The sequence below is a fragment of the Mchenga conophoros genome, linkage group LG23 (assembly GCF_057382185.1).
Source record: "Mchenga conophoros isolate Kocher_MC1m ecotype Shallow Benthic linkage group LG23, M_conophoros_male_GT1.1, whole genome shotgun sequence".
NCBI lineage: Eukaryota > Metazoa > Chordata > Actinopteri > Cichliformes > Cichlidae > Mchenga > Mchenga conophoros.
The window spans coordinates 48,891,849-48,919,502 of record NC_140547.1 but is presented as its reverse complement, the minus strand read 5'-3'; the positions used below and the strand labels follow the sequence as shown (position 1 = coordinate 48,919,502).

Below are 27,654 nucleotides of genomic sequence, written 5' to 3'. Positions count from 1 at the left end.
AACTTCCTTACGGGAGCAACAGAGTTCGGTAGTTCAAGAAGTTTATTATTAAGATTTGCAGTCAAGGTGTCCACACATACATCCTGGGTAAAAATAGGGTCCAACACATCAGGTAGATGTAATTTAACTCCAAGCAATGCTTTGGGGCTAATATAACGAGATGATCTGAGGGGCAATTTTCCCCTCTCAGAAGCTGGAGATTTAGGGATTAAAGTATCAAATAAGATTGCTGAGTGGTCTAGAATAGGCAAAACACAATTTTCAGTCATTGATACATTCAGCCCGTAGCCCAAGACAAGGTCTAGGGTGTGGCCCTTATGTGTTGGCCCAGACACAAATTGTGTGAAGTTTAAGGAATCAGTTACATTTAAGAAATCTTTGACCAGGGGTTTATCCTCACAACATAGATGGATATTAAAGTCCCCCACTGTAAGAATCCTTTCATAGTGAGTGATAAAACATGTCAAGAAGTCTGAAAATTCCGAAATAATCAAGTCATTATATTTAGGTGGACGATAGATGACTATAATTAGAACCACGGGACAGCTTAAAGTCAGAAGTTGGGACTCAAATGAGGTAAAAGCACCAGGACTTTGTATCTGTTGGCATTTAAAACAGTCTTTGATGATAGAGGCTACCCCACTCCCCTCCTAAGCTGGGGTAGCTGAAGAAGCTGGCATCGGAGGGGCAAAGTTCCAGCAAGGGTGCCACTTCACCAGCGCACAGCCATGTCTGAGTTAGGAGCATGACATCCAGGTACATGAGTACCAAAAAAGTCCCGAAGAACATGAGTTTTATTTGATACAGATCTTGTGTTTAAGAGAGCTAATTTAACTGTCTGTCCATCCGTGGTAGCAGGCAGTATTTGTAGGTTGTTCATATTTGCTCCACCTCCCCTCGTATCCCATCGGCATGGCGACCAATAAAGCAGCTTTGGGTGAGCGTGCTCCGATGACGTCGGGTAAACAGGAAGAAGGCAACGCTGGTTGAGGCTAAAATAAAGTCCTAAACAGCCAGGGTCACCGATGGTAAGGACCATGTAGGTTGCTTTGCTTTCAGTCTTCTGTCCAGTTTGTGGACAGAAGACTGTTCCCTGTTTGTGAAGGACTGCTAGAAAAGTTTAACATAACTAATTGTCTGTCCTGAATCAGTCTTATTAGGTAATGTTCAAATAATTTGATCATTCCAGTGTTTTCAGTGTGGGAGAAAGTACTCAGGGCCTTCAAGTTACAGGCAGCAACAAGTTTAATGTTCAGAAACCTAAAGTTGGAGCTAAAAATAAATGTTTGTTTCAGTTCTATGAAGCTGTGAGTATTTTGGATCAGTAGCACTGCTGTGTTTGTTGCATCATATTGCTGTAACTGTTTATATGCTTTATATATTCTGAGGTAAGTTGATCTATAGTGTTACATCATATTCTATAAGGATGTTAAGTGTTTGTAGACTTTCTGCCCAGTTTGACCCATTTAGTAGAAGTCAGCCTGTTTAAGGCTCTGATATCTATTCTGTATGACTTAAAGCAGTTATGACATGGTCTGATTTTCTCACCCAATAAAGGAATATTTAATATATCAGTCTACTCTTCATTCTATCAGAAACAGTTATCACAGCTCGTACACTTGCTTTTTACACATATATGTAAGCATTGAGTCAAATGTAATGATGCCAAAATATTAAACAAACAATATTTGTCTCTTATATAATACATCTGTATACACACTGTCACAGATGCTTGTCTTTGAGTGAAGATTTAAGTTGACAGGAAATATAAATAACTGCAACTTGAATCTTTGACACAGAGTTCAAACTCACTGTTGTAATATATCATAATAATCTGACAATACATATAATATTGGCCATATTATATTTACATTACCACAGTGAGATGACTTTAGTCTCATGAACAACATTAGCTAATTGTTATTTACTAGCTAATCTTAAAATAACTGTTCAGCACAGAAATGAAGCCCAACAATCATGTTTTACAATCCTGTGGCCTCAGCCTCAGATACTTATCAAATCACACAAAGCTCATGTAGAAACAAACGAAAATATGTTCTCCTTCATTTCTGTCAAACAAAGCTGTGTGAAACGTTTCCAGCTGTTAGTATCATGGTTGCTAGGCAACCTAGTCAGCGCGACGGAGGCTAGACCGCCCATTTCACAAGCCTCGCACTTCCGGCCTTAGCGGTCTTTGAGTACGCGGCCCTTGAGGACCGTTGAGGCTGCGTACTTTGAGGCTGCAGAACCTGAATTGTACGGTGCCCCTCTGATGACATGGTCCAAAAATAAATAAATTGTGGCCACAAAATACTATTTCGTGCCCTCGAAATACTATTTTCGAGGGCATGAAATAGGTATAACGTGCGCACGAAATGCTAATTTGTGGGCACGAAATGGGTTTAACGTGGCAACGAATTACGCATTTGTGGCAACGAAATAGTTAGCGTGCGCATATCATATTGATACAATTCCTGGACAGCTGCGTAGAGACACAAGCATGAGAGTAGGCTAAACCTATACACCGTGGACAGAGACGGTATGATTGAGTTTTATTTTAGGCTGGGAATGAGCTACAAATGCATTTTGAAAAGCCTGCAATGCAAGGAACCATTATTACGGAGAGACATTTAAACAGGATACTGAGAGCCCAGTTGCTTTACAGGACCTGGACGCCGGGATAGATTTTATTGTCAACCAACTGCAAGGGCCTGGGAAGGATCACGGTTATTGGTCAAGTGTTTCGTGCCCACCAACTAGCATTTCGTGGTCACAATTGATTTATTTTTTGGACCATGTCATCAGAGGGGCTCCATAGAATTGAGATACAGCCTCTGTGATAGAAAGTGTGCGACCGTGAACTCAACTCTCTTTATGACACATACACACACAGACACACACACAGACACTTGTTTTCAGATTTTAGTGAGGACACCAAAAAGCCTCAAAAATATCCTCAAACTCGTGAGGACGGCCATTTTGTGGGACTCTATTAGTCCCCACAAGTATAGTAGCATACCAACTCTTTGTCCTCACAAACATGTCTAAACAGGTACACACACACACACAGACACACACACAAACAGGTTTGTCAGGTTCCTTGGCTCGTTCTCTGCGTTCAGTCCATTGAAGGTGATTATTGAGCCAATCACAGCTACAGAGCTCACTGTGACTCTTCTTCTCTCTACAGTCACACAAACAAACACACTCAGAGACTCTGACAGCAAAACTACAACAATGTGGTGTTAACACTCACCCTGCCTCAGCTCCACCGTCCTCCTGCTGCTCTGACGGAGGCTCAGCTGTTTCTCTTCCTGTTCCCACCTGCTCGGGTGGCTCCTCCCCTCTGCAGTTACAGGAAATCAGGTGTGTGTGTCTCTTGTTGAGACTGGTTCTTCCTGCTCTCTCTCTGGTGGTGCAAAAAGTTTTTATAGCGGGTGTGTTGTTAGGCTCTGGGCATCTGCATAGACATGTTCTTTTTTTGAGAATGTGAGGACAAACTTGAAAGAGAGACACTGTGAGAGTGGACACATCCACACTGCTGCTGCATCTGTGCTCACCACGATGGCCTCCTTCAGAGAGATGGAGGACTCACTCTGTCTTCTGGCTGATGTAAGTGTTCAGCTTTGAACAGCTGTCGTTCCAGCTGCTTTTAACTTTGTAGTTTCACATTTGTACAGACTTTATATTTTTTATAGACGTGTCATAAACCAGTCCTTAAATCATTTTCATTATCACAGATACAGTCTACACTCTGCATCATGAGCTGGTCAATATCGCAAAAGTTGTAATTCGTTTCATGTTTCATGTAAACTGCTCTGAGGTCACAGTGACACCAGCAGATGTAGTTACAGCCTCTCTGTCCCCACCATCCCGAGGCTGACGGCGCTCTGTAAGCTCTTCATAGAAGTTTTGCTTCTTTTTTTTGGCTGTCAATCTTTAACGGCTTTGAATCTCAGTGACCTCCACCTCAAGGAGAATTTTACTCAGCTTCCTCCTAATATTTCACAATAAAAGCTGTGCTCAGTGTTTTTGTGAACATGTTGCTTGTGGTGTGAGGCCGAGCCTTTATGGCTGTTGTTTGGCTCCTGTGGGACTTTCTGAAAGAGTGTGAGTAAATTCCTAGAGTGCTGCAGTGTTTCTGACAGCAGACTGAGCTCAGACGTGTCTGCCACCGAACCCTCAGTGAAAACACACCAAATAAGACGTGAACTGAAGCAACATGGCCGTCTGCTTTGTGCTCTGTACAATAATCATATTCATGCTATTTATTTCAGACCGTAACAGACCAGCTCAGCTTCCCCGTTCTCCACTGACGTCCTCGCTGTGACCCAGGCCCCAAAAAACAAGTTCCCCTCAGCTGTGGACTTTCTTGGAGCTCCAGAGATCCACCCAGCAAGGTTTAGAATCAGAATCAGAATCAGAAAGGGGTTTATTGCCAAATGTTGAGCAGGTTTACAACATCAGGAAATTGCTGCGGTGCTTCAGTGCAAACATAGTGTCATAAGTTGCGCTTAAATAGACGTGAAAAAATAAAAGTAAGAATAAGAATTAAAAGTGCTACGTAGAAAGATATATACATGAGTGCAGGTGGTGATCAGTGCCAAACATGGAATGATGCAGTAAACACAGCAAAGGGTCATGTGTTAGTGGTGGGAACAGTCATACGGTTATTGTTCATGTGTCCGACAGCAGAGGGGAAGAAACTGTTCTTATGGCGAGAGGTTCTGGTGCGAATGGACCGGAGCCTCCTGCCTGAGGGGAGCAGGTCAAACAGACTGTGTCCAGGGTGAGAAGGGTCAGCTGAGATTCGAGCTGCACGCCCCAGTGTCCTGGAGGTGTACAGGTCCTGCAGAGATGGGAGTCTGCAACCAATCACCTTCTCAGCAGAGCGCACAACACGCTGCAGTCTCTGTTTGTCCCTGATAGTGGCTCCAGCGTACCACACAGTGATGGAGGAGGTGAGGATGGACTCGATGATTGCAGTGTAGAATTGCATCATCGTCCGTGTTGGCAGGTTGAATTTCTTCAGCTGCCTCAGGAAGTACATCCTCTGCTGGGCTTTCTTGATGACGGAGGTGATGGTGGGCTCCCACTTCAGGTCCTGGGTGATGGTGGTACCCAGGAAGCGGAATGAGTCCACAGAGGTGATGGGGGTGTCAGACAGGATGATGGGGGGGAGTGGAGCTGTGTGCTTCCTGAAGTCCACAATAATCTCCACTGTCTTCTGGGCATTCAGCACCAGGTTGTTGTGGCTGCACCAGGACACCAGACGCGTCTGGTGTCCTGGTGGTGATTTAAAGGTCCTGCTGGTGATTACCTGGGCAGTGTTTTACCTGTGGCTGTGTTCAAACGTGTTCACACCTGAATCCTCACAGCTCCAATCACGTCTGACACATCCTGATAGGAATACTTCAATCAGCGAAGTACTCGAGTAAATGTACTCTGTTACATTCCAGCACTGGTCATATCCACGCTGTCGCCCAATGGGGTCGGTGCCCCCACTGTGGGCACGCCCCTGTGTAGGGGCGGGGTTTAAACTTTATTTAAAACAGCGTGACAATAAAGAAATGTTCTTTCCAGAGTTTGTGTGTAAAAATGATCCAAATAAAGGTTGAAATCAAAGTGAAAATGTGCAGAACGTTGTTTATTTTATTTATTTATTTATTTGGCACTTTTAATTACAACAGTGGTGCTGTACAAACATACAAATTACACAATAAAATAGCAATATCAATTAACATCAATGCTAAATAGGTAATAAAAAATGAGTAAATAACTCTCATGTAGTATTAAAAGCCAGTGAGTAAATGCACGATCACCTCTAAGAACCAGCCTCGACCTTGGTGATCTAAGAGCTGTAGGGGGCACATAAGGCTGCAGTAGGTCTGACAGACACCCTGGGACCTGTCTATTCAGTGCTTTATAAGTCGCCAATAAGATTTTAGGCTTTTAACAGTTTTTATTCATTATCAGGAAAAGCATTAAAACATAACAAAGCAGACAAACAAGAGAAAAAAAACCCCAAAGGAAATACATTGAAGTCATTATCCCATATGGAAAAGATATATAGAAATCTTATAACGTTTTTATCTGTCTTGTATGAAACTTGTATGAAAAGCATACAGGAGTGAAAGCACATATAAGATCCCTTGAAAAATTATATAATGAAACTTGTATGTTTTATATACTTACTAAAAAATATATGAAAGTAATGAGAAAGTGACCACTTTCATGAGTAAATCATATATGTTTTTACTATTTCTTTTCCATATGGGATATACCTGTGCAAATACACATATTGGGGGTGGGGGGTGGGGGGACTGAAAGAAGAGAGAAACAAACAAAGAAACAAAAAAGAAAGGAAAAGAGAAAATAAATATTTACTCACAGATTTAGAAAAAAAGATAAACTACAAGAGTGAACTGTTGTGCTTTACACTCACTCCATATTTACCTGAGGACATCTTAGAAGCAGCTCCCCCCCCCCCCCCCCCCCAACAGTTGGGACAGATCATTTGGCAAATAAAAAAAGCAACGGGGACCAAACATTTAGAAACAGATCCTCATTTGGACGGGCTTTATGTTTGCTCGTTGTTTGCTAAAGAGACTTTTCTGCAGCATTTCTCTCCCGACTTCTTTGTAGCACCTTTCACTGTCACACATTTGATCTTTACAGCAGGGCTGTGCCATATCATATACCATACTATAGAATTTTGACATAGTAGCTATATAATGTTACTCCTACTTTATAGATCTCCATCACCCGATCCTCCGAAAACCTCTTGGAGTTGGCAGCACTCGACTGAGCCATTTTGTGCAGAAGAAGATTAAAATGATGCTTTAAACTCCAGATGTTATCTGAGCTCAGATCCTAAAGCCAGACCTCTGCATCTTCATTCTTGTGGAAAAGCAGAGCAGATGTTGTTTTCAGGAGGATGCTGCTATAATGGCTTTAGTTCCTTGCAGGTAATTATGACGACAGCAGAAGCAGCAGGAACAACAAACAGCCCAAACTAACAGACAAACTATTAATGAAAGTCCAACCCAATCTCCTCCATCCCCGTATCCTCCACTATTTGCATCTTCATCTGTGAAACCTGCAGAGCAGAAACAGTGTGTGGACAAAGTTAGCCGGTATGCAGACATGTTTGCTTTTGTTACAGGAGTTTGAAACACATCTGCAGCTCATTCAGAGGCTTTGGGGCCGTACACACTTCATTTTAAATCAGTACAGCCGATCTCACAGCTGCTGGATGTTTCTTTGAATCATAAGAACATTAAGACAAACAAGATGATCATGAAAATCATATTAATGATTGATTTGGCCTACGTTTGATGCTGAACTGCAGTAGCTCCTGACATTGTGCTTTTATTTCGTCTGGGTTAGTTTGCAGCACTGCTGCACAGTTTACATTAAAGTGCACTTTTGCAGAGCAGACGACCCCCTGCACGACTGATGGGGTGAACCAAGGCCCTGCATCAGACAAAGAAGCATTATTTCAACTGTGAGTCATGCAAAGCAGCTCTAGTAGAGTCCTGTAAATGAACAGACTGGATCCCTGTAACGTACCACCTCAGTGACCAGTGGAAACATTCAAATGTTCAGGTAGTCATCCTAACTGACTTGGGGTTTCTGCCAGTGTGTTACAAGTGAAGCAGCTTGCCTGGTCTACACACTGGGACTCGTTTCTTTAAATCACCATTAATACAGTTTCAGCTGCTGACACATTCACTAGTGGGTAGTAATTAAAGCATGCTGCACCACTCATGAGTGCTATCATTCAGCACTCTCATTCATTTGTCTTAAAGCTGGTAATTAAACTCCCTGATGCCTCACTCTGTCTCACTCTTTTCTGTGTGTGAGAGAAAGAAGATGCAGCTGTGTTTCTAACAGCTTCTCTGGAGGAAGCCCTGCAACTCTAGAATCTCACCTGAGTCTGTGACTGTGAGCTTGATGGAGTGCCTGAACTCCTTGATGACTCTCTCACCACAGATGCTGTGGTTGGCTGTAATCTTACATTCATATCTTCCTGTATCGCTGATGCTGATGTTCCTCACAATCACAGAAACGTCTCGCTCCTTCATGGATGAGCGTCTCAGCTCCACTCGGCATTTGAAGGACTCGTGCTGATAGTTCTCATCTGAGTGATGGCTTTGGAAGAACACAGAGCCGTCTGACTCGAGCTCGGGTCTGCTCCACTCTAATGCTGTGATATCTGCATCTGTGGGTCCCCGACACTGAAGAGTGACGTCTTGTTCAGACCTCACTTTGACATCTGTGTGGTCTAAAGTGAGACTTCACTCAAATGTGTGCTCAGATGAAATGATCAGAAGAGTTTCGTGATGAGAACTTAGAGTCAGATCAATATTGCTGCAGTTTATTACTCGAGACTATAAATTTCTATAATTCCATAACTATGAGTGTAAGATTATTATATTATCTTATGCCACGTTGTACCCCTAATAAAAGATTGTGAAATTATTATGTAGTTTTAGTTTGCATTATTCTCCAGACTTAGAAGAAGGTGATAACTATTTGATTTATCAGACTGATTTGTATTACATCAGACTGCTGATTTATGGTGAATGAATGATATTGTTTTATGATGCATGATACTGCTGAGTTATAAGAAATACTGTTTTCAGAGAATCAAGGCCTTATTTGTCTGATTAGCAAAGAACAGAACATACTGCACAGGAAGCCGAGGTCATAACTCAGGCTCACTGAGAGAGAAAGAATGTGGATGTTTAGCTTGGAGGGGCTGAAGCTATAAGAATGTGAGAAACGCTCAGACACTTGGAGATCAGGCGGACACCCTCCCGCGCTCATCTCCCCATCCGGATGGTTTATGGTCAAAGTGTTTGTCTGGAATAAAGAGATTGTTGATTGAGCATTTATACACCGAGTGCTGTTCTTCCTTCAGCCCAAAGATCAAAGAACTGGAATATTTAACATGAGAAAATCAAGAGGATTTTTTGCATTTTCTGTATATTTTGCAGTAACAGCAGTAGTAGGATGATCCAAACTCACCCGAGGCCTCACTGTGAGCTTGATGAAGCACTGAACGATCTCTCTGTGCTGTTTTTGTTCCTGAACACAATCCGACACTTGTTTGTGCCGTTATCGCTGATGATGACGTTCTTCAGAATCAAAGTGAGGTCTCCATCCTTCAACTCCACTCGGTCTCCAAAGGACTCAGGCTGCTGTCTTTGAAACAAGTTACGATAGAACAGAGGATCCAGGCCACGTCTGCTCCACTGCAGCAGGGTGATGGCTGCAGCTCTGGGACACGGACAGCGAAAGGTGGCCTCTTGTCTGGGCGTCGCTTTGATTTCTGTGTGAGTCATGGACACACACACACCATCAGTGGCTCTGATGCCAATAGACCTGTGTCTGTTTCTGATTGGTCAGAATCGTAAACATGGGAACACTGCCTCTTTCATGTGAACACACTCTTACCTATTGATTGAAAAAGTCTGGGGTAATTTATCAAGTTGAAAAGCACCTTCATGTGACCTCTCATCAGTAGGAGTAACGCAGCTCAGACAGGTAGGTGGGGTGAGAAAATAGAAGGATTTAAAAATAAATACAAGAACTTGGAAATGTTTTCACTGCCCACTGTTTCTATATCAGCACTGCCAGTGAATTTTGTCCCCCCTTTCCTTTAGTCTGTGTGTTGTGGCGTCTCCCCGTGCTTTCTTTTCCTTTTCTCCCTCCTTTTACCACCAATACACCAGCAGATGGCCGCGCCTCCCTGAGCTTGGACCTGCTGGAGGTTTCCTCCTGTTACAAGGGAGTTTTTCCTTCACACTGTTGCTAAGTGCTTGTTCACAGGGAGCCGTGATTGTTAGCATTTCCTCTGTATTAATGTAAACTATTTCAGTCGAGTACAAAATGCTTTGAGGTCACTGTTCTTGTGATTTGGTGCTAAAAAGATGGAGCAGAACTGAAAGTTTGGGGGACTTTGGTGTGTTAGCCTCGTATGTTGACAAAAGGATAAAATTGCATTTTTTGAAACACACTGTTCTTTACAATCACTGCTCATATTTTTTATAATTTCCTTGTTTGCACATGTTATTAATAATCTGGTATCACAGATGTTTGATGTAGACTAAAGCTCGTCTGCGTCATCATCACCTGACTGCCAGCAGGTGTCAGGCTGACTGTGAACTGCCCGTCTCAAATATACAGTGTGTCATGTTTCGGCTGTGTACAGGCAAGAGAAGGACCCAAACGCAAAACTCACCACGCAGGAATAAAACTCAAAAAGCTGCTTTATTGCAGAATGGCACAAAAATATAACAAAACTAAACTGGGGCATGGATAAACTGACACACAGGGAAACACAGCCATGAGGGAGACTACGACACTGACAAAGAGAAACACAGGGCTTAAATACACTGAGGGATAACGAGGGAATGAGACACAGAAGGAGAGCACAGCTGGGAGTAATCAGGCTGGACGAGACAAGGGAAGCAAAACTAGAAACACTCACATGAGACATGGACCTTCAAAATAAAACAGGAAACACACTGAACTCTAAACATGCAAACTTAACAGCAACTGAGAAGACAGAACATAGGGACCAGAAACATGGTATAAAGAGGTCACAGTAGACACAACATTGAACACAGGGAAGCCATATTACAAAGCCAAAGAACTAAACCTATGATAACCATAACTGAAATCTAGGGAAACAGGAAACAGTACAACAAAGGACTCAAAACATAAACCATAATATAAAAACACGAGATCTCTTCAAAATAAAACAGGAAACACGAGAGGCAGACATGACAACATAAGACAACAGACATGAAACACACGAAGGGCAAGGGAGACTTCACAGGGGTTGAAAACACAAGGGGGAGCTAATAAGCAAACGAACATAGGAAACCTAATAAGCTTAAACATACACTATAAACATCAAAAGAACTAAAACTCAAAACACTGGGTCATAAGACCCAGGATCGTGACACAGTGGCTTGCAAAAATATTCGGCCCCCATGAACTTTTCCACATTTTGTCACATTACAGTCACAAACATGAATCAATGTTAGTGGAATTCCACGTGAAAGACCAACACAAAGTGGTGCACACGTGAGAAGTGGAACGAAAATCATACATGATTCCAAACATTTTGTACAAATAAATAACTGCAAAGTGGGGTGTGTGTAATTATTCAGCCCCTGAGTCAATACTTTGTAGAACCAGCTTTTGCTGCAGTTCCAGCTGCCAGTCTTTTAGGGTCTGTCTGTACCAGCTTTGCACATCTACAGACTGAAATCTTTGCACATTCTTCTTTGCAAAACAGCTCCAGCTCAGGCAGATTAGATCAGGGGCGTCAAACTCAATCGCACAGGGGGCCAAAACTCAAGGCACACTTTAGGTCGTGGGCCAAACAAGATAAACATTTATTGAACACACTAAAACAATGTTTTTTTAAACATAAATATGAATAAAAACAGACAGGAATAATATTCCAGACTAAATAAACTTAAAAAAAAAACTTTAAATATTTTGCTCTTCATAAAAATATATCCTGTCAAAATTATGCAAGTTAGAAATATGAACATGCTGCCAAAACCCCCAGAAAAAGCAAAAAAAGCACACACAAGGGCAGTTTCATGTCGGTTACACTTTAACATACGTTTTCAAAAATGTCTTTCCCTGTCGTTGTCCCGTGCATCGATTTAATGTTCAGTATTTCCTCTCCACGGATGAAGATGGCCAGCTGTGCAATGTCCATCATGTCTGTACTTTCATCCACAGCAAGCAATAAAGTTTTTGCTTCTTTCACACAACTGTGTTCTTAAATCAGTGGCCATCTCACAAACCCGATCAGCAATCGTATTTCTGCTCAGGCCCACATTTGCAAAAATCTGCGTTTTGTAGTGATGGCCCGCTTGAAGCTGGCGCTCCGGAGCGTGTGTCGAAAAAAACAACACACTGGTTCAGAAGCACTGTGTCGAGGCTTGCTTCGTTTGGCAAAAGTCACGTGACCAGTGACGTCCGAAGCTTCATTACGCACGTAACTGCTTCGGTACCTGATTCAAACGGATATAAGGAAGTGAATCATCCACGGGATTCATGGAGTGTGTTGATGGTGACAGAGAGCGAGGAGGTGATCATTCCACTGACAGATATGGAGCCAGCGAGGAAGAGAGGACGTTCTGGCGTGTGGGAATATTTTGAGTTGATTTTGCTCAATTCATTTTATCTGCCGAAGTGAAAAACTTGAAATGTCCAAAATCATGTTTTCATAATGTAAATATCATTACAGCATATGACTTTAGGAACACTTCCATGTGAATTAAAGCTGATGAAGACTACAAAAATGTATTTGACACTATACGTACATTACATTGCTACAGTTTAGAAAATCATTTTGTTTATTGTTTTTAGGTGATAGTCTGCAGGACCCAGGAATACCTGCATATCTACCAGCTTGCAGTGTGGTTCCTGCACTCCACAGCCTCTTCTGTTCCATGCAAGTGGATTTTCTCCAGGGCAGGAGAAACTATTTCTAAGAAAAGAAACAGACTCAGCCAGCGCACAGTAACACTAATCCTCTTTTTAAATGTAAATAACAAAAGGGCTACCTTACATAGATCATGTTTTTACTTTGCAAGTTCTTGATTAGGGGTGGGTTTTGATTATCGCCTTTCTGATTACAATCCATGCTAAATTGAATAAAGTGATATTGATTCATTACAATCCTGCGTCGATTTGTAAATTAACGTTATTATGCCTGAAACGCCAGCATCTCAGGTTAAACCTCACAACATGTCGTCAAACACCATGCAGCTAAAACAGTAACTGGGAGCAGGTTTACGGATTCTGCATACAAACGTGAACACAGAGCGCGGACCCGACGCGTCAGAGTCAGATTTTGATGTGTCGGCGGGTCCGCGCTGTGTTTGCCTCTTTTTTTTCCCGCTGGCTTCTGCAGCTGCAGGTTTCATAACTCTCTGTTTACATCTCTAATTAAGTCTCACATGTGTCAGCTTTCTTTTAATAGATACGAAATTATGGATATATATTGTTAAATGACCAGAATTGTAATATTTCTGACTGAGGCAAAACTTTCCAGATTCCAATCAAATTGAATCGGATCCTGTATCGAATCAAAATGATTCTACAAATCAGTGACGATGCAGCCGTACTCAGCTTCCTAAGCATTCTCCCTTTCCAGTTCACAATCAATCCCACCCCTAGGTCACAAATATGTATAGGACAATTGGCCTCATCTAATATTTTGTATGAACCTGTCCAGCTGTCCAGTGATTAAACGACAAGTAGATGGAGGCAGGACTCCACAGCAGGGGCATACTCCATAATGTGCTGTGCGTTATCATATGTATATTATATATATTGCTCACTTATTGTATTTACCAACATCAAGGAGTTATGAGCAAAGAAAGGCCACACCATAGTGCATGTTTAAATAGGGAAAGTTTATTGATCAACATGTATTACGCAGATACGCATTACATTTTTTTCAGCCCCCCAATCGAGAAAACAAAACCAATTACATGTTCAAAGCAACGGAACGGTGGCCCAATATCGGAGAGAACGCCACTCTTGAGTGAGCAGTGATGATTGAGCAGTCCGTTTTATTTTGCAGATTCAAGCTGCTCTCCAAAATATTCGCCACCAGATGTCACCGGAGAGGACTGTGTTGAAAAGCTTCGAGTAATGAAGCGTTTTTCAATACAAGCTTCAGTGCTTCGGAAAGCTTCATTTGGCCATCACTAGCGTTTTGTTTGGACACAAGACGTCGCACAGCTTCATCATGCAGCTCTTCAGAGTGGTATCGGGCTGATTTGGCTCCTCTGCTACAATAAAACTTGCTCTCACAACAGCTTCACTTTGTGATTTTGCTCTGGTGATGTTACACCCTGAAAAGGGGCTGAAAAGGGGATAAGTCAATGACGACGCTCAGACACGATGCTTCTCCTTCAGCAGCTTCATTGCTTCGTGGCCAGAGCTCCCCCTTCCGGCAACGGCAGGCATAACTAATCAATCGTGATCACTAAATCACATGGATTATTCCCCAGGCTCAACAAGTAGATCACAGATTGAATGTTACACAGGTTGTAGTCGCATTAAGGATTATTATCCGGTTGAACATAGTCATGAACTCTTTTAACTATTTTAGCCTGTGTTACATTACATCTCTTTGATGGGACTTCGTTTACCCTTGTTTATACATTTACATATTTGAAATAAATTGAATAATATATTGGGTAACTTTTAACCACAACTTTTTACTCCATTATGAACTTCAACAAATAATCAATCTATCACAGTGACAAACGTCTGCTGAAATGTCAGATTCTTCTTTAGCTCTTCTACTTTCTGTAGTTTCTGCTCTGCATTTAGGTTTTTCAGGTTATCCTGACGTTTTGTCTCGAAGTGCCGTCTTAAATTAAATTCCTTAATTACAGCCACATTAGCTCCACTAATAAGATACATGGGTTTACCAGCATGTCTGTAAACATATATTCAGTCTCCCACTGGCGCTGAAAGGCTCTGCTTTCAGAATCAACTTTTCTCTCCACCATTGTGGGCGGCTAGCTTCAATAACAGAAGTTTGACTTGATTGATGCGGGAATGTTCCCAGTTAGCCTGGGTGCTTCAGCACCCCCCAAAATGAATCAAAGCACCCCCAAAGATTTCTTACTTTTTTGACAATATTTGCTGTTTGTGTGACACACTACTAAAAATATAAAAAGCATACAGACTTGGTTGAGACGTAACACTTTAACAACAAAAGTATAGATAACCTCCCCCCCCTCCTAAAGTGGTTTGTTCCAGCTCTCCCCTGCTCTGGCTTTAGCGCCCTTTCTGCCAGAGGATGGTGGCTGAGACGCAGCAGAGCGGAGGTGTAAGTGCCTGGCTTAAAACAGGACATATTGGCTGCATTTAACCTTCAGTTACTCTTTATATAGTTAGGTAGGAGTCAGGCCATGTTTCTTTTAGCTGAAAAACATTACACCAGGTAACCTGCAGTGTTGAAAGCGTGTTTTCCCACAATGTTTGCTACCCTACAATCCGTCCTGCTCTGTAGTAAAATCAGCGACATTTGACCGTCCTGTTGCTCCCATTGAAATGTATACAGACTATTTAAAATCTAAAACTTATAATTGTCCGTAGCCTGCTGTTGTTACCACTGTCCTGTTTTAAATGGATGCTAACTAGCTAACTGACTGAATGCCCATTAACCTTATAACTCCTGGTGTGTGTGTGTGTGTGTGTGTGTGTGTGTGTGTGTGTGTGTGTGTGTGTGTGTGTGTGTGTGTACAGAGAGACAGCCAGGTTCATAATGGATATAAGGAAGTTTTTTCAAAAAAAGGAGCCACATTCAGGAAAAAGTGTAAGATCAAATGATCCGTGAATCAAGAATAATGTTGGATCAGTGTTTCAATGTTTATATCTTTTATTAGATGTTCGTGTGGTTTGGTTATTTGCCTTTTGGTTGAAAGTAGACTGAGAGGACTTTTTGTTAGTGATCTTAATAGTATTTTTTCATATTAATTTAATTTTTCATCTGATTGAATACAATCTATTTGTGTATGATTGTCAGTCGAAAGAGGGAGAGAGGAAAGAGGGGAACGTGAGGAGAAAGTACAAGGTCAGGAAGAACCAGGTAAGAAAACAGACAGGGAGCAGTGACAGGCACAACAGAAACTGTTAAACTGACAAAGAGAAAAAACCTGATTTTACTCACAATATCTGGAAGTTGTGTTCTCCCTATATTAAAGCTGCTAAACAGAATCTGCAAAACAAACTGGGTTGAAACATTTTGACCCTCTTTAACAACATTCCAACATAACATTATCATTGATTGGGGAGATTAAAATTAATGATATATTTTTATGTGGTTCAGCCACAACTCTACTAAAACCTCAGCCAGTAATAGGTCGGCCAACTTTTGGACCGTCCAGTTGTCTGTACGACTGCCGCAGTACGTGCATCACATTTGCACACTATCAGAGCCAAACAGCCCTGGTGGAGTGAGGAGCTGTAAAGAGAAGCAGATGCTCTGTTTATATTCTACAAATGTTTTAAGCTTGTTTCAAAGATTCTGTACTGCACCTTTAAATGTTTTCCAGAAGCACACATACACTTATCAGTGTTTTTCACACTTTTTACAGTGTGGACCACCTGATAAAAATGTCAAGCTCTCCCAAGCACCACTATGAAAGCATGAAACTCATAAATCTAAAAACACAAAATTAGTATCTGCAGTAAAGATTTTTTCATGCATTGTATACATTCTACCACAGGCAAAGTTGCCTCCATTTTTATATTCGTTTTTTAAATATTTTGTAATAATTTATTTGTAATAATTTATTTATTTATTAATGTAATTATATTTTTTATGTATCTGTATTATATTATACAAACACATTAAAAGTGAATCTCTGTCCAAAATATGCACTCAGTTTACTTCTTACTCACTATGAGCATCATTCATTATTCTCCTCCAGTAATTAAGGTTAGGATATGTATTTTTTTTATTCCAATCCATTCTTCTTTGGCAGCATTTAAATAACCTTGATCAGAATTGATGGTTTTGTTACAGACTTTTCAAAAAAGTGTTTTGCTTTTCTTTCACAAATGTGGGATTAAATTGTTAAAAAGTACAAAACAGTGATGTCATGTTTTGTGACGAGGACCCAGGCACAGAGAGACTTGATGGATTTAAGAATCTTTTGATTTAATAAAGAAATTTGCAGACTTGCACAGAGATGGTAAAATTATGATGACTGATAAAGGAGGCGAAGACAACAGACGATGAGGACAGGGAGGATGCAGGGACAGAGACGGGGAAGAAGTCTCATTGTGACGAGTAAAGTGTATCTTGGCTGGCTGGGCAGCTCTCTGGGTGCTCAGCCCCCCAAAGCTCTGATCCTAGAATCGCTCCTGCAAAAATTTTACATTTTCTGTAAATTCTGTGAATCTCGGGCAGCTCGACTTGCGTGAAGTGTTTCAAGCTGGGCGTCGTGTACCTGGAGTCGAGTGTTTTAATTGAAACGATACATTTTTAGACATAAGTTGTAACGGCCGCCGTTTTCTTTGTGAGTATTTATTCCACGGCGTGCTGCAGGGACAAGCCTGTTCTAACGTTTGAGTCTAAGCTTTAGTTTTTGCTTCTCATCCGTAAACACTCTGCATCTTTCACGTGATTCAGTTTATTTTGAAAAGTCTCAACAGGCTTTATGGCTTTATTGTGAAAGGTTTATGTGGAAAATAAACAAGCGGACAGTCGATGGTTTTACCATCGTTGTTGCTAACGACAACGCATAAAAACAGGCGCTTGTCCGTCCGTAGTGTGGTTATATTAAATATAAGAGAAAGAGAACTTTAAGAAATGAATATAGCCTCTACAGTGACCATCAAAACATGAAAAAATATTGCTGTAAACAGTTTATTTTGTGACACCACGAAACAAACGATAGCGTAAAATGAAACGATAGATGTTTTTGTATCGTCATCCGACACATATCGTTATATCGAACAGCCCTAATCAATACAGTTTTCAAAAAATGCTTCTCTGTGCAGAATCGTTTTAAAAACATAAACAGCTGTGGGATGCTGCTTGTCCGTGATTTGGACATCATATTTTCTTGTTTGGCTTGGAAGGAAGTTGGTTTGGAAACATATTTGGCGACGCTTCATCTTCTGCTTTGCAACTGTGTGGGATTTAAAAACCTGTCCATGATGCTGGCAGTGTCCAAGCATGTTGTTGTTTTTAAGTTCATATCTCCCCTGCAACGGCTCTGAAAACATGTGTTCTAACAGCAGCAGTACTGAGCTCAGTCTCAGAGAGATGCAGATGCAGTTTGCATGTAACTACACGCAGCCTTCCTCTTTCTTTCGCTCCTCTCTCCCTCCTTCTTGTGGAGCAGGTCTCTCTCTCTCTGGTACACAACTGCACGCACACACGCGCACACACACAACAGAAGAAAGGAGAACTGGAAAGCCGAAGACTTGTTGACTAGATTCCCAAGCAGTGACGCGGTGGATATTCATCATCATTTGCCCTCCTGTCCACCTTTGATAGTTTACACTCATTCTCTTGTGCCCTTATTTCCCTTTACACCACATAAAGGGGGGGGGGGGGGGGGATTAATTTGATGCTACAAGTGCCTAAAGCAGGTGCCCGAGAGGATCACATATGGAGAATGATGTATGGCCACATCTGCGCATCTCGTTTAGTAGCAGCCTTGGATGAATAGACTGTTGTGTTGCTTTAAGAGGCCCCATGGGCAGATTAGCTCTTGTAGTCCAAGACAAAGCTCAGATTATAGAGGCAGTGCCATTTCACATCCTCTGAACACCCACAGTCCCGCACAACTCCTACAGATTAAGCTGTGATGAAGCTCCACTGTGATGATGATGATGCTCCCGTGCGCACATTTTATTACTAACAGTCATGGAGGTCATGCTGAGCAGGGAGGGGATGATACGGATCAATAGCACTGTAGTGTAACATGGGTAAAAAAAAGCCATCAGGGGAGATCAGGTAGAGAACATGAAGGTCCAGTCACACTGAATGGATTCATTTTTACCAACAAGTGCTTTAAAGAGAGCTCCTGCTTGGCACAAACAGCTGTGTGCCTTCAGAGACTCAACTTCCATCAAATATTTGTTTTTTAATTAAGGCACAAGTGCACAGGCAGCAGTCTGTGTTCAGAAAAACCCAAAACATTTGATTCAAATTTAGAACAAAAACACCACAGTGGGAGGGAAACAGAGAAACTGGCTTCTTTTTTCCACTATAACTGTGTTTACAGGCCGTTCCAGTCTTTATCTGTCTCACACACTCGACCAAATAACAAACACAAAATAAAAAAAGAACATCTCACATAAATAAATACAGAAATAATCCAAAAGTAGCTATATTAGTAGTGAAACAAACAAGAAAAGCATTTAAAAACCAAACGTGTAAAATCAGTCAGTGCATGATTACATTGCTCCGCCCATCAAAAAGTGACCTGTGTGAATATCACCATCTCATTTATAGGACTGATGAACGTTGGTTGGAACATTTGTAGTCCAATCATACTTCACAGACATCTTTAATCCTTCACTGAGTCAGGCTGTTGTTCTCACAAGCCTCAAACTCTCCACCATCATTCCTGTGCTGAAGTAGTCGTGTCCCTCCTGCATGAAGGACGACTGTCCGGTCCCACTCACCTCCATCATTATGAAGAGCTTTGAACAGTTAGTCATGCATCAAATCAAAACTTCCCTCCAACCTGGATCCATGTCAGTCACATACCGCTCAAACCGCTCGACCGATGATGCGATTTCAACTGCCCTCTTATTCAGCCCTCACACATCTGGACACTCATACGTTAGAATGATGTTCACAGACTTCAGCGTTCAACACCATCTTTCCCCAGCAACTCATTCACAAACTGGATCTGCTGGGCATCAGCACCTCGCTGTGTCACTGGCTGCTGGATGTCCTGAGAGGAAGACAGCAGACAGGTCGGCAGCAACACCTCCAGCACAAGAACACTGAACACAGGCTCCCCAAGGATGTGTGTCGAGCCCCTTCTCTTCACTCTGCCTCTCATTTCTTATCATTTTCAGTCTTTTAAAAGGTGAAGTGTTCAAAAGAACAACAGCACCTGATCTCTGCTGAGGTGTTAAAGAGCTCTTATTTTAGGATGTGATGATGAGACAGCATACAAACTTACAATTACATGATAATAATACATTTGTAATACACAACATTTGGCTTGTAATTGGTGACATCTGTAACACCACATTTGTGATTGAGACCTTTTGAGGTCAACATGGTGACTGAGGACAACGGGTCCTGCAGAGTCAGTAGTTTCTATTCAGCTGTTTTGTTTTCATGTCTTCTCCTCCATCATCAGTTATCAGGAGAGCCGACAGTCAAAGTGCAAGAATTCAAAGAAACACAGAGATTCTCCTTACAGAGCAGACACAGCACAGATGTTTCCTTCATCGTCCTTCTCACTCGTTTCAGCTTCTTTTCATTTCTGTCACTGACACCAAGTAAAGCCGCCCTCTTCCTCTGAGCACCAGCTTTTCTATTATTACAAAGAAGAAGAAACCATTAAAACACCAAAGCACAAACACACTGTGGAGCCTTTTTGGTTTTCTTAACACACTTTTACAGACACTGAAAGCACAAAGCTGCTCCACAAACACAGGATTAAGAACAGAAGAAGATTTCTGTCAGGAAGCATATCTGGAAGAATATTCAGGCCCAATCTGACACACAGACCATAATAATAAAAGTGGAGAATGATCAGAATCATTTCAGAATTTTCAAATAAATCCAGATTCAGTTTTGGCAGCAGAGCACAGGGATGCACATGAGACTGAAAATCAAGTCTTCTGTATCTTTGTAAGTCCTGTGACTGTCTGGCAGTCGGTGACCTTCACCTCTGATGAAAAACTGAAATGAGATCTTTTCTCAGCTGATTTTAAAAAAGAAATGTGAGTAATGATCCAATCAATCATTGTTATTGTTGGCCAATACTGTGAAGACCAAACTAGGATTCACGTAAACGCTGAGATTCAAAGTATAATTCAATGATTATTGTCATAAATGACAGATATAGTATTTTTCTATTTTGTCTCGTATGTTATTCTGTTTATCTGATTCTATTGTTTCCCCTTGAAATCTCCTCCAGTTTGCGCTGATCCAGGACGTCACAGGTCTTGGACTCAGTCGTGGAGACGATGGTCTGGTAGCGAACACAGATCTTCTCCACGCCCTCCACCTGAAACACACCTGAGCTCAGTTTGAATCCGTCTCATTTCTGGAAAATAGACTTTTGATACGATTAATAAATAATAAAAGGAGGAAATACATTTATACAAGATCATTACAAATGTCCATTCATCACTGTAGCTTTGCATCGACTTTAATTCGACCATTTTTATATTATAAATGTCTTATTATAATTATTATTGTGCATTGATGAATATCTGATGGAGTCACTTGTTTCTAATCTGACAATCATCCACCTTCATGCTCTGCAGAGCAGCCAGGCTCTCCAGAGTGGACGCCATGTCAGCCATCTTCTCCAGACGGCGGCAGAAAGAGTCAAACTTCCCGAAGATGTAGTTCTCACTGAAAACACGCACACACGTGTGTAAAGGTTAGTGTGACGCTGCTGACACGCTCTGACTCAGAGTCAGTTACTGATCACCTGAAGTCAAACTGTCTGTTCTCAGGTTTCCTCTCAGTTTGTCTCTGACGCTGTGGAAGCTTCGCTGATACGCCGCATTCAGATTACAGCAGTCAGAGATTCACTGCAGCACACACACACACACACACACACACACACACACACACACACACACACACACACACACACACACACACACACACAGTGTTGATGTTGTACTTGCACATAAACCTCTACATTGGACTCTGATGTGTCGCGCCATACCTGCCACCTACTGGTCAGCCAGTGTAAGTGCACAAAACATTTCTTCAAACCAAGATGGAAAAATACATGTTTAAAAAATGAAGTTCAAAAATCTGTTTTCATCCCTAAAGATGAATAAAAATACTAAAGAATAAATCCTGATTGATGTCGTCATAATTCATGCATGAAAGGGTTAAAAACTATTCTACAAACAAACAAACATGAATATTTTGGAACATTTCAACTTTAAAGAGCAGAAAGAGAAAGAACAGAAAGTTATATTGTGTAAAAGTGGTTTTGTCCTGAAGTCTCAGAGTGGAGACTAAACTGTTGCAGGTCTGAGGAGCTTCTGTCCACAGACGTCAGATCATGTTTGATAAACTGAGTTTAAAGTGAAACCTGTAAATGCTGACGCTACAGGAGATCCAGCTGAGAGGACGCGTCTACCTGTTGAAGGTCACCGTGCGGCTCTTCCAGCGCTCCAGCTCGGCCGACGGCCCGACGTCGTCGGCCTCTTTCCTCATCTGCTCGCTCTCCGTCAGCACCTGCTTGATTTGATTGGTCCACAGGGTCGACACCTCCTCCAGACGCTCCACCAGCTCACTGTTATTGGCTGAGAGCGAAACACACGAGTTCCTCTAAACACACGTGAACACGGACTCATTATTTCAAAGAAGCCATCGTCTCAGGTCAGATGCTTCCTTCAGCTTCCACAGATAAACTGGTTTGATTTACCTGAGAGTTGATTTTTAAAGCTTTAAATGATGTTTCCTGTATTTCCAACAGTCTTATTGTTTGTGTGAGATGTGAACAGCTTGAGCTTCATACCTGCTGCTCTGTAGTCTGCAGGGCTGCTCAGCTGGCTGATGGCGTCAGGAAGCTCCACGTGCTGCAGCTGCAACTTTCTCTCCATGTTCAGTCGGGCTGAGCTCAGATTACTGACAAACTGATCCACCGAGGACAGGAAGGACTGGACGTGTGGACACGAGGCGCCGTCCTGCACAGAGCCCCACGACTGGGCACAGGGTCAAAGGTCAGCAATAACAACAAAGGTTAATGTGTTTTCCTGTTTCACTTTTTACCTCATTCACAGCCAAAAGCATCAAGAGGAGCACTGCACACAAATAAGACTTTTCATGGATCATTATGTAACAGCTGCTCTACAGTCAAAGCCCACAAAGAGAAACCAGCAGGTACAGATGAGCCCAAGGTGTGGCCTCCAGTAACACTGTGAGGAACCTTGGAGTCATGTTTGACCAGCACATGTCCTTCAACGCACATATTAAACAAACATGTAAGACTGCGTTCTTCCATTTGTGCAACATCTCTAAAGTTAGAAATATCCTGTCTCAGAGTGACGCTGAAAAACTAGTTCATGCATTTATTACTTCCAGGCTGGACGACTGTAATTCATTATTATCAGGATGTCCAAAAAACTCCCTGAAAATCCTTCAGTTGATCCAAAATGCTGCAGCAAGAGTCCTGACAGGGACTAGAAAGAGAGAGCAGATTTCTCCTACACTGGCTTCTCTTCACAGGATTGACCCCTCATGGCTGCCCCTCCCTGCCCCTTTCTTTGCTTTCAGTCTCTTCCTGTTTAAAAAGAGTTCTTCCTTCCCACCATCAACAAAGTCTTCATATATGGTGTCATGTGATCACTGGAAGCTTAAAACATCTCCCTTTTTGTGCTCAGTGAAAGCCTGAATGGATGGAGGTGTTTTACCTGCTGCGACCTGAGAGCAGGTAACATGATGCGAGTCAGCAGAGTTTCCAGACTGTTCAGGACGCCGCCGCCGCAGTCCAACACGCCAAAGTTCACTTCCTGGAAACATCAGGTTGCACGAGAAGATCAGAATGATTGGCTGCATCCACGTCACAGTCAACCAATGAGGTCTGTGCGGTTTGTTAAATGTGCAGGTGAGGAGGTGACCCAGACCAGTTACTGACCTGCTGCACGTTAGCGGTGGTTATGGCCTTCTCAGTGGTTCTCAGGAAGAACAGACATTTCCCCAGTAAAGGCTGGAAATACAGAACGTGATGGAGTTCAGATTCCTTTAACGTGACGCAGACAGAGCACTTCCTCTGCACTCTGTCACCAAAGTTCACCATGCAAAGGAAAACCTTTCATGGGCTTTAAAGACGGGGTGGTTGGAGAGCTCTGCAGGCTGCTCGTTACCAGTAATGGGAGTAACGGCACTACTTTTTCAGTAAAGAGTAATCTAATTACTATTCCTATCGTTACAACGCCGTTACAATTACTAACAAGAAAATGTGGGGCGGTCCGTTACTATTTTTCAACAAACAGACGGTTGAAGCTGTGTTCAGCTTACAGCAGCTTATATCAGCTGCAGGAAGTAGCTGTAAGTAATCTGGGCGCTGCAGCTTTAAGCAGCTGTGCGCTCCCGCAGACAGACCATCACTTTTTGGCACAACAGCTGGAGCTCAGGGGGCAAAACAATCGCATGAGTGCTGCTGTTTGCCTGAGGAAGAATAAAGGAGTCGTGGTAAGACAATCACATGACCACTTACAGACAAAGCAACAAGGTGACATATACCAGTTTATAAACTGTGTTGATAGGCCAGTAAAACCAGAGTCATGATAAACAATATATACGCGTGTTTGTTCCTCAATAGTTTCATGTTTAGTGTCTAAGGACAGCAGCGAGCACTCTCTGCTTATGAGCTGCTGTCAGACCTGCAGGTATCAGGCTGTGATCTTCTCCTTTATACTGGACACTAATTATTATTTTGGAGTCGCACAAATAATTCGTGTGGCGTCTTATTGAATGCAGAACAGCTGATTGTTCTGGAAATAGTTTAATGGTTATTAAAAAAAGGGTAAAAGGTAAATGGCTGCAAATAACGTTGTTTGCAAAACTTGTGTGTATAATTTTCAAATTTATATTTACATTTAAAGTTATAAAAATGATTCGTTAAACATGTTCGTGGTTGTTACAGTAAAAAATATAACTTTTTTGTTTTCTGTCTGATTTTAGATCAATTGTGTTAATACAGTTTGTCAAAATGAAAACATAACTGCAGATTCAGACACGTGAGGTTGTGCTGAAAAGAATGAGACCAAACACGGCAAAGTAAATAATTTTTAAAGGTAAATGTAGAGGAAACATCAAAAGTTGTCACGGCTGGGGCAGCAGTCGTGTGGTGGAGTGAATGAGGACCAAGATGCAGACGGCGGTGGAGATTTATTTACAGTGAAAATAACAAAGGTGAGGGAAGAAGCGAACATCAACCTAAACTGGGACAAACTAACAGACAAAGCAGAAAACATGAGGGCAGCAGGGAAACACAGAGATGACACGAAGAAGGCAGAGAGACGTGGAGAAACACCGATGGACACGGAGACACACAGAGTAATGCAGACGACGCCACAAGCAACACAGGCAGACACACACTATAAATACACACGAGGTAATGAGGGGATGACACACAGGAGGGGAGCACAGCTGAACCACAAGACGAGACACAAACCTTCAAAGTAAAACAGGAAACACACAGACTGTTTTACAACACAAGGACACGAACAGAGCACAGAGGACAGACACAGGCAGGGCTGATAAAACACGGAAGCACTAAACATAAGAACCAAACCCTAAGAACTAAAACAAAATCAGAATAAACACCAAACACAAGATGAAACCAAAAGGAAACACAAAACGCTGCGACCCAGGACCCTGACAAAAGGAGTCACAATGGCCGATTATACCCTGGAGCCCAGAGGGTATTTTTAAAGTTACACAATAGTTACTTTTCCTAGTAATTAATTACATCTAGAACCTTGTCACTCAGTTACTAACTAAGTTACTTTTTGAAGAAGTAATTAGTAACTATAATTAATGACTTAATTAATTTTGAATGACTATTTGAAAGTAACTTGCCCAACACTGGATATGAGCGAGTTTCCCAGCTGATGCAAACTGGAAAGCTTCTCCTGTTTGAAGTGGATCTATTCAGCTTTTATTTCCTGATCATTTTAAGCATCAACAAAGTTTCTAAAAACAAGCAACAGTTTGTCATCATTCATAAACTCTGACGTCACAGGAGTGTTTTTATTCCTGTCCCATGTTTGAACGTTTCTGCATATCAGAGCTGCCAACACGGCACCGACTCAGGCTGGAACTGACTTTAAATACTTCATCATTCATGATCCTGTTAAAACCACATCCAGGGGAAATGTTATTAGCATGTAGCCTTTAGCTCATGTTCTGATTGCTGCTCCTCCATGTTTGTAGTCCTTTTTTCTGTGAATAAGTGTTTGTGGAGCTTTGAGCTCCTCAGACTTTGGCCTCTCGACCTCCTGATGTTCAGCCTGCAGCTGTCAGTCATCCAGTGTTTGCTCAAAGACTTTAATCACCTCGTTAACCAAACAAAACAGCACAGTTTGATCCATGGAAACACAAACACGCTCAGGCTCATCATCTCTGAGCAGGACGATGATGAATCGTAGGCTCGGTATTGTTTGGAGCTTAAAGAGAAACCAGATACATCAGAACACAAAAACCCCGAGAGGTGGATCAATGTGACGTCACACACCTGAGCTCTGAGTCCTCGAGTCTGATCCAGGCTCGTGCTTTAAGACACGTTTCTGTGTAACACTCAGCTCAGGTGTGTTCAGGACATTTGCTTGGAAGAAGCCGTCTGTGGATAAATCCTGCTCTCCACCTCAGCTGTCAGGTTTATCCAGAGAACGGCCGTCCTGACTTCCAGCAGCCCCACAGTCCTCGTTTCTAATAAACTGGCATCACTGAAATGAACTGTCTGCCTCGCTGTTCAATAATCTGCTCTTTGCCAATTTCCCAGCAGAACCTTCCACTCATATCAGCATTTTTCTGTGATTCTCACATGAACTAAACATAAAAAGCTGAAGCCAACCTCAGAGTTCCCCGTAGTGAGGAAGAGTTTCCTCTGAGCCACAGCTGAGTTTGATGCGTCCACAAAGGAAGACTGACGGGAGGACAGACTCTGGGAGAAAGGCAGATATTAAAAGATATGAATACAAAGTACGCTGCAACAAACAGGACAGCAGATTATGAAGAGCGGTTAGACCTTCATGTGTCAGTCATTGAAATGTGATCAAACTGGGACAGTGGCGCGGCTGCCCCTCTGTTGGTCTTCCTTGGTCTCTTGTGTTCTGGGGGCCTCTGGATGTCTGGAGTTTTGATCTCCTCCATACCTGCTTCATGCCCTGGAGGACGGGGCTGTGGCTCCCCACACTCCCTAGCAGATCGTTACATGGAGAAACCTTTGGAATGCAAGCATGCTGATCCACACAGGTATGCACACAGGTGTACACACGGGTGTTCACAGACGCAGACTACAGCTTTCTTGGCTGCTGCCTCAAAGCACATTGTGCGCTGTCTATCTTGCGTGCTGCACAATATCGTTTATTATTTAGTATCTACTGATATCTACTGCTAGCTAGTTTATTGTGATGGTGCTGTTTTTTTTATTATGTTGTTCTTTGTTGTTTGCTTTCTCTTCTGTTTTTTTTCTCCATACAGGTGACCCAGGTGTTTTTTTTTTTTTTTGTTGGTGTTTTTTTTTTTCTTTTTTTTTTCTTTCTTCCCCCCCTTCTCACCGTCTCTTCTCCCCTTTGGTTTTCTTTCTCTCCCTCTCTTTCTTTCATTCTTTCTCCCTGTCCTGTCCCCCAGTCATGTCTGTCCCGTTTGTAGCAACTGAAAATAAAATAAATTCATAATTATAATAAAGGTCAATCAAATGGACCAATATGGCAAGGCCATGATGATCCACTTGGTAAAATAAATCCGCTTGGCATCTTTCTTGGCCTTAAGACAACAATTCTGATGGCTAAAGATCCAAACGGGACACAAAGAAAAAAAATAAAAGTGAAATGTTACAATTAACCCCATAGTCTGGGTTAGTTGTAACACATCCTGGGGTAAAATGTAACACAATGAAATAAGGGTACTAACAAAACATTAACATGTAATCTTTGTTTATTCAACACATGAATGCACTTAGAGCCATTTATGTAGCTCTGTGTGTGTGTGACAGAATGCAGAAATCTAGCTTTTGAACATATTCCAACCCCCCAAAAAAGACAAATTATGGAATTTTCTGCAACTGAATATTTCATTAATTTTGGTTGGTCTTCCTTGAGTTTGGCCTCATTGGCTCAGTGGGCATCATAACCTACAACTCTTGCACCAATTTTGAACATAACAATGAAGCTGAAAAAATGTAG

General features: G+C 42.0%; 1 protein-coding gene across 1 annotated transcript; it reads right to left on the bottom strand.

Annotated features, from left to right (window-relative positions):
• Positions 1-21,874: 21,874 nt before the first annotated feature.
• LOC146548222 (dynein axonemal heavy chain 5-like) lies at positions 21,875-23,181 on the bottom strand. Its single transcript, XM_085266303.1, has 3 exons — positions 23,155-23,181; positions 22,260-22,446; positions 21,875-22,044 (listed from the first exon to the last, which is right to left on the bottom strand). The coding sequence occupies exons 1-3, from the start codon at positions 23,179-23,181 to the stop codon at positions 21,875-21,877; spliced, it is 384 nt and encodes a 127-aa protein (XP_085122429.1).
• Positions 23,182-27,654: the final 4,473 nt, after the last annotated feature.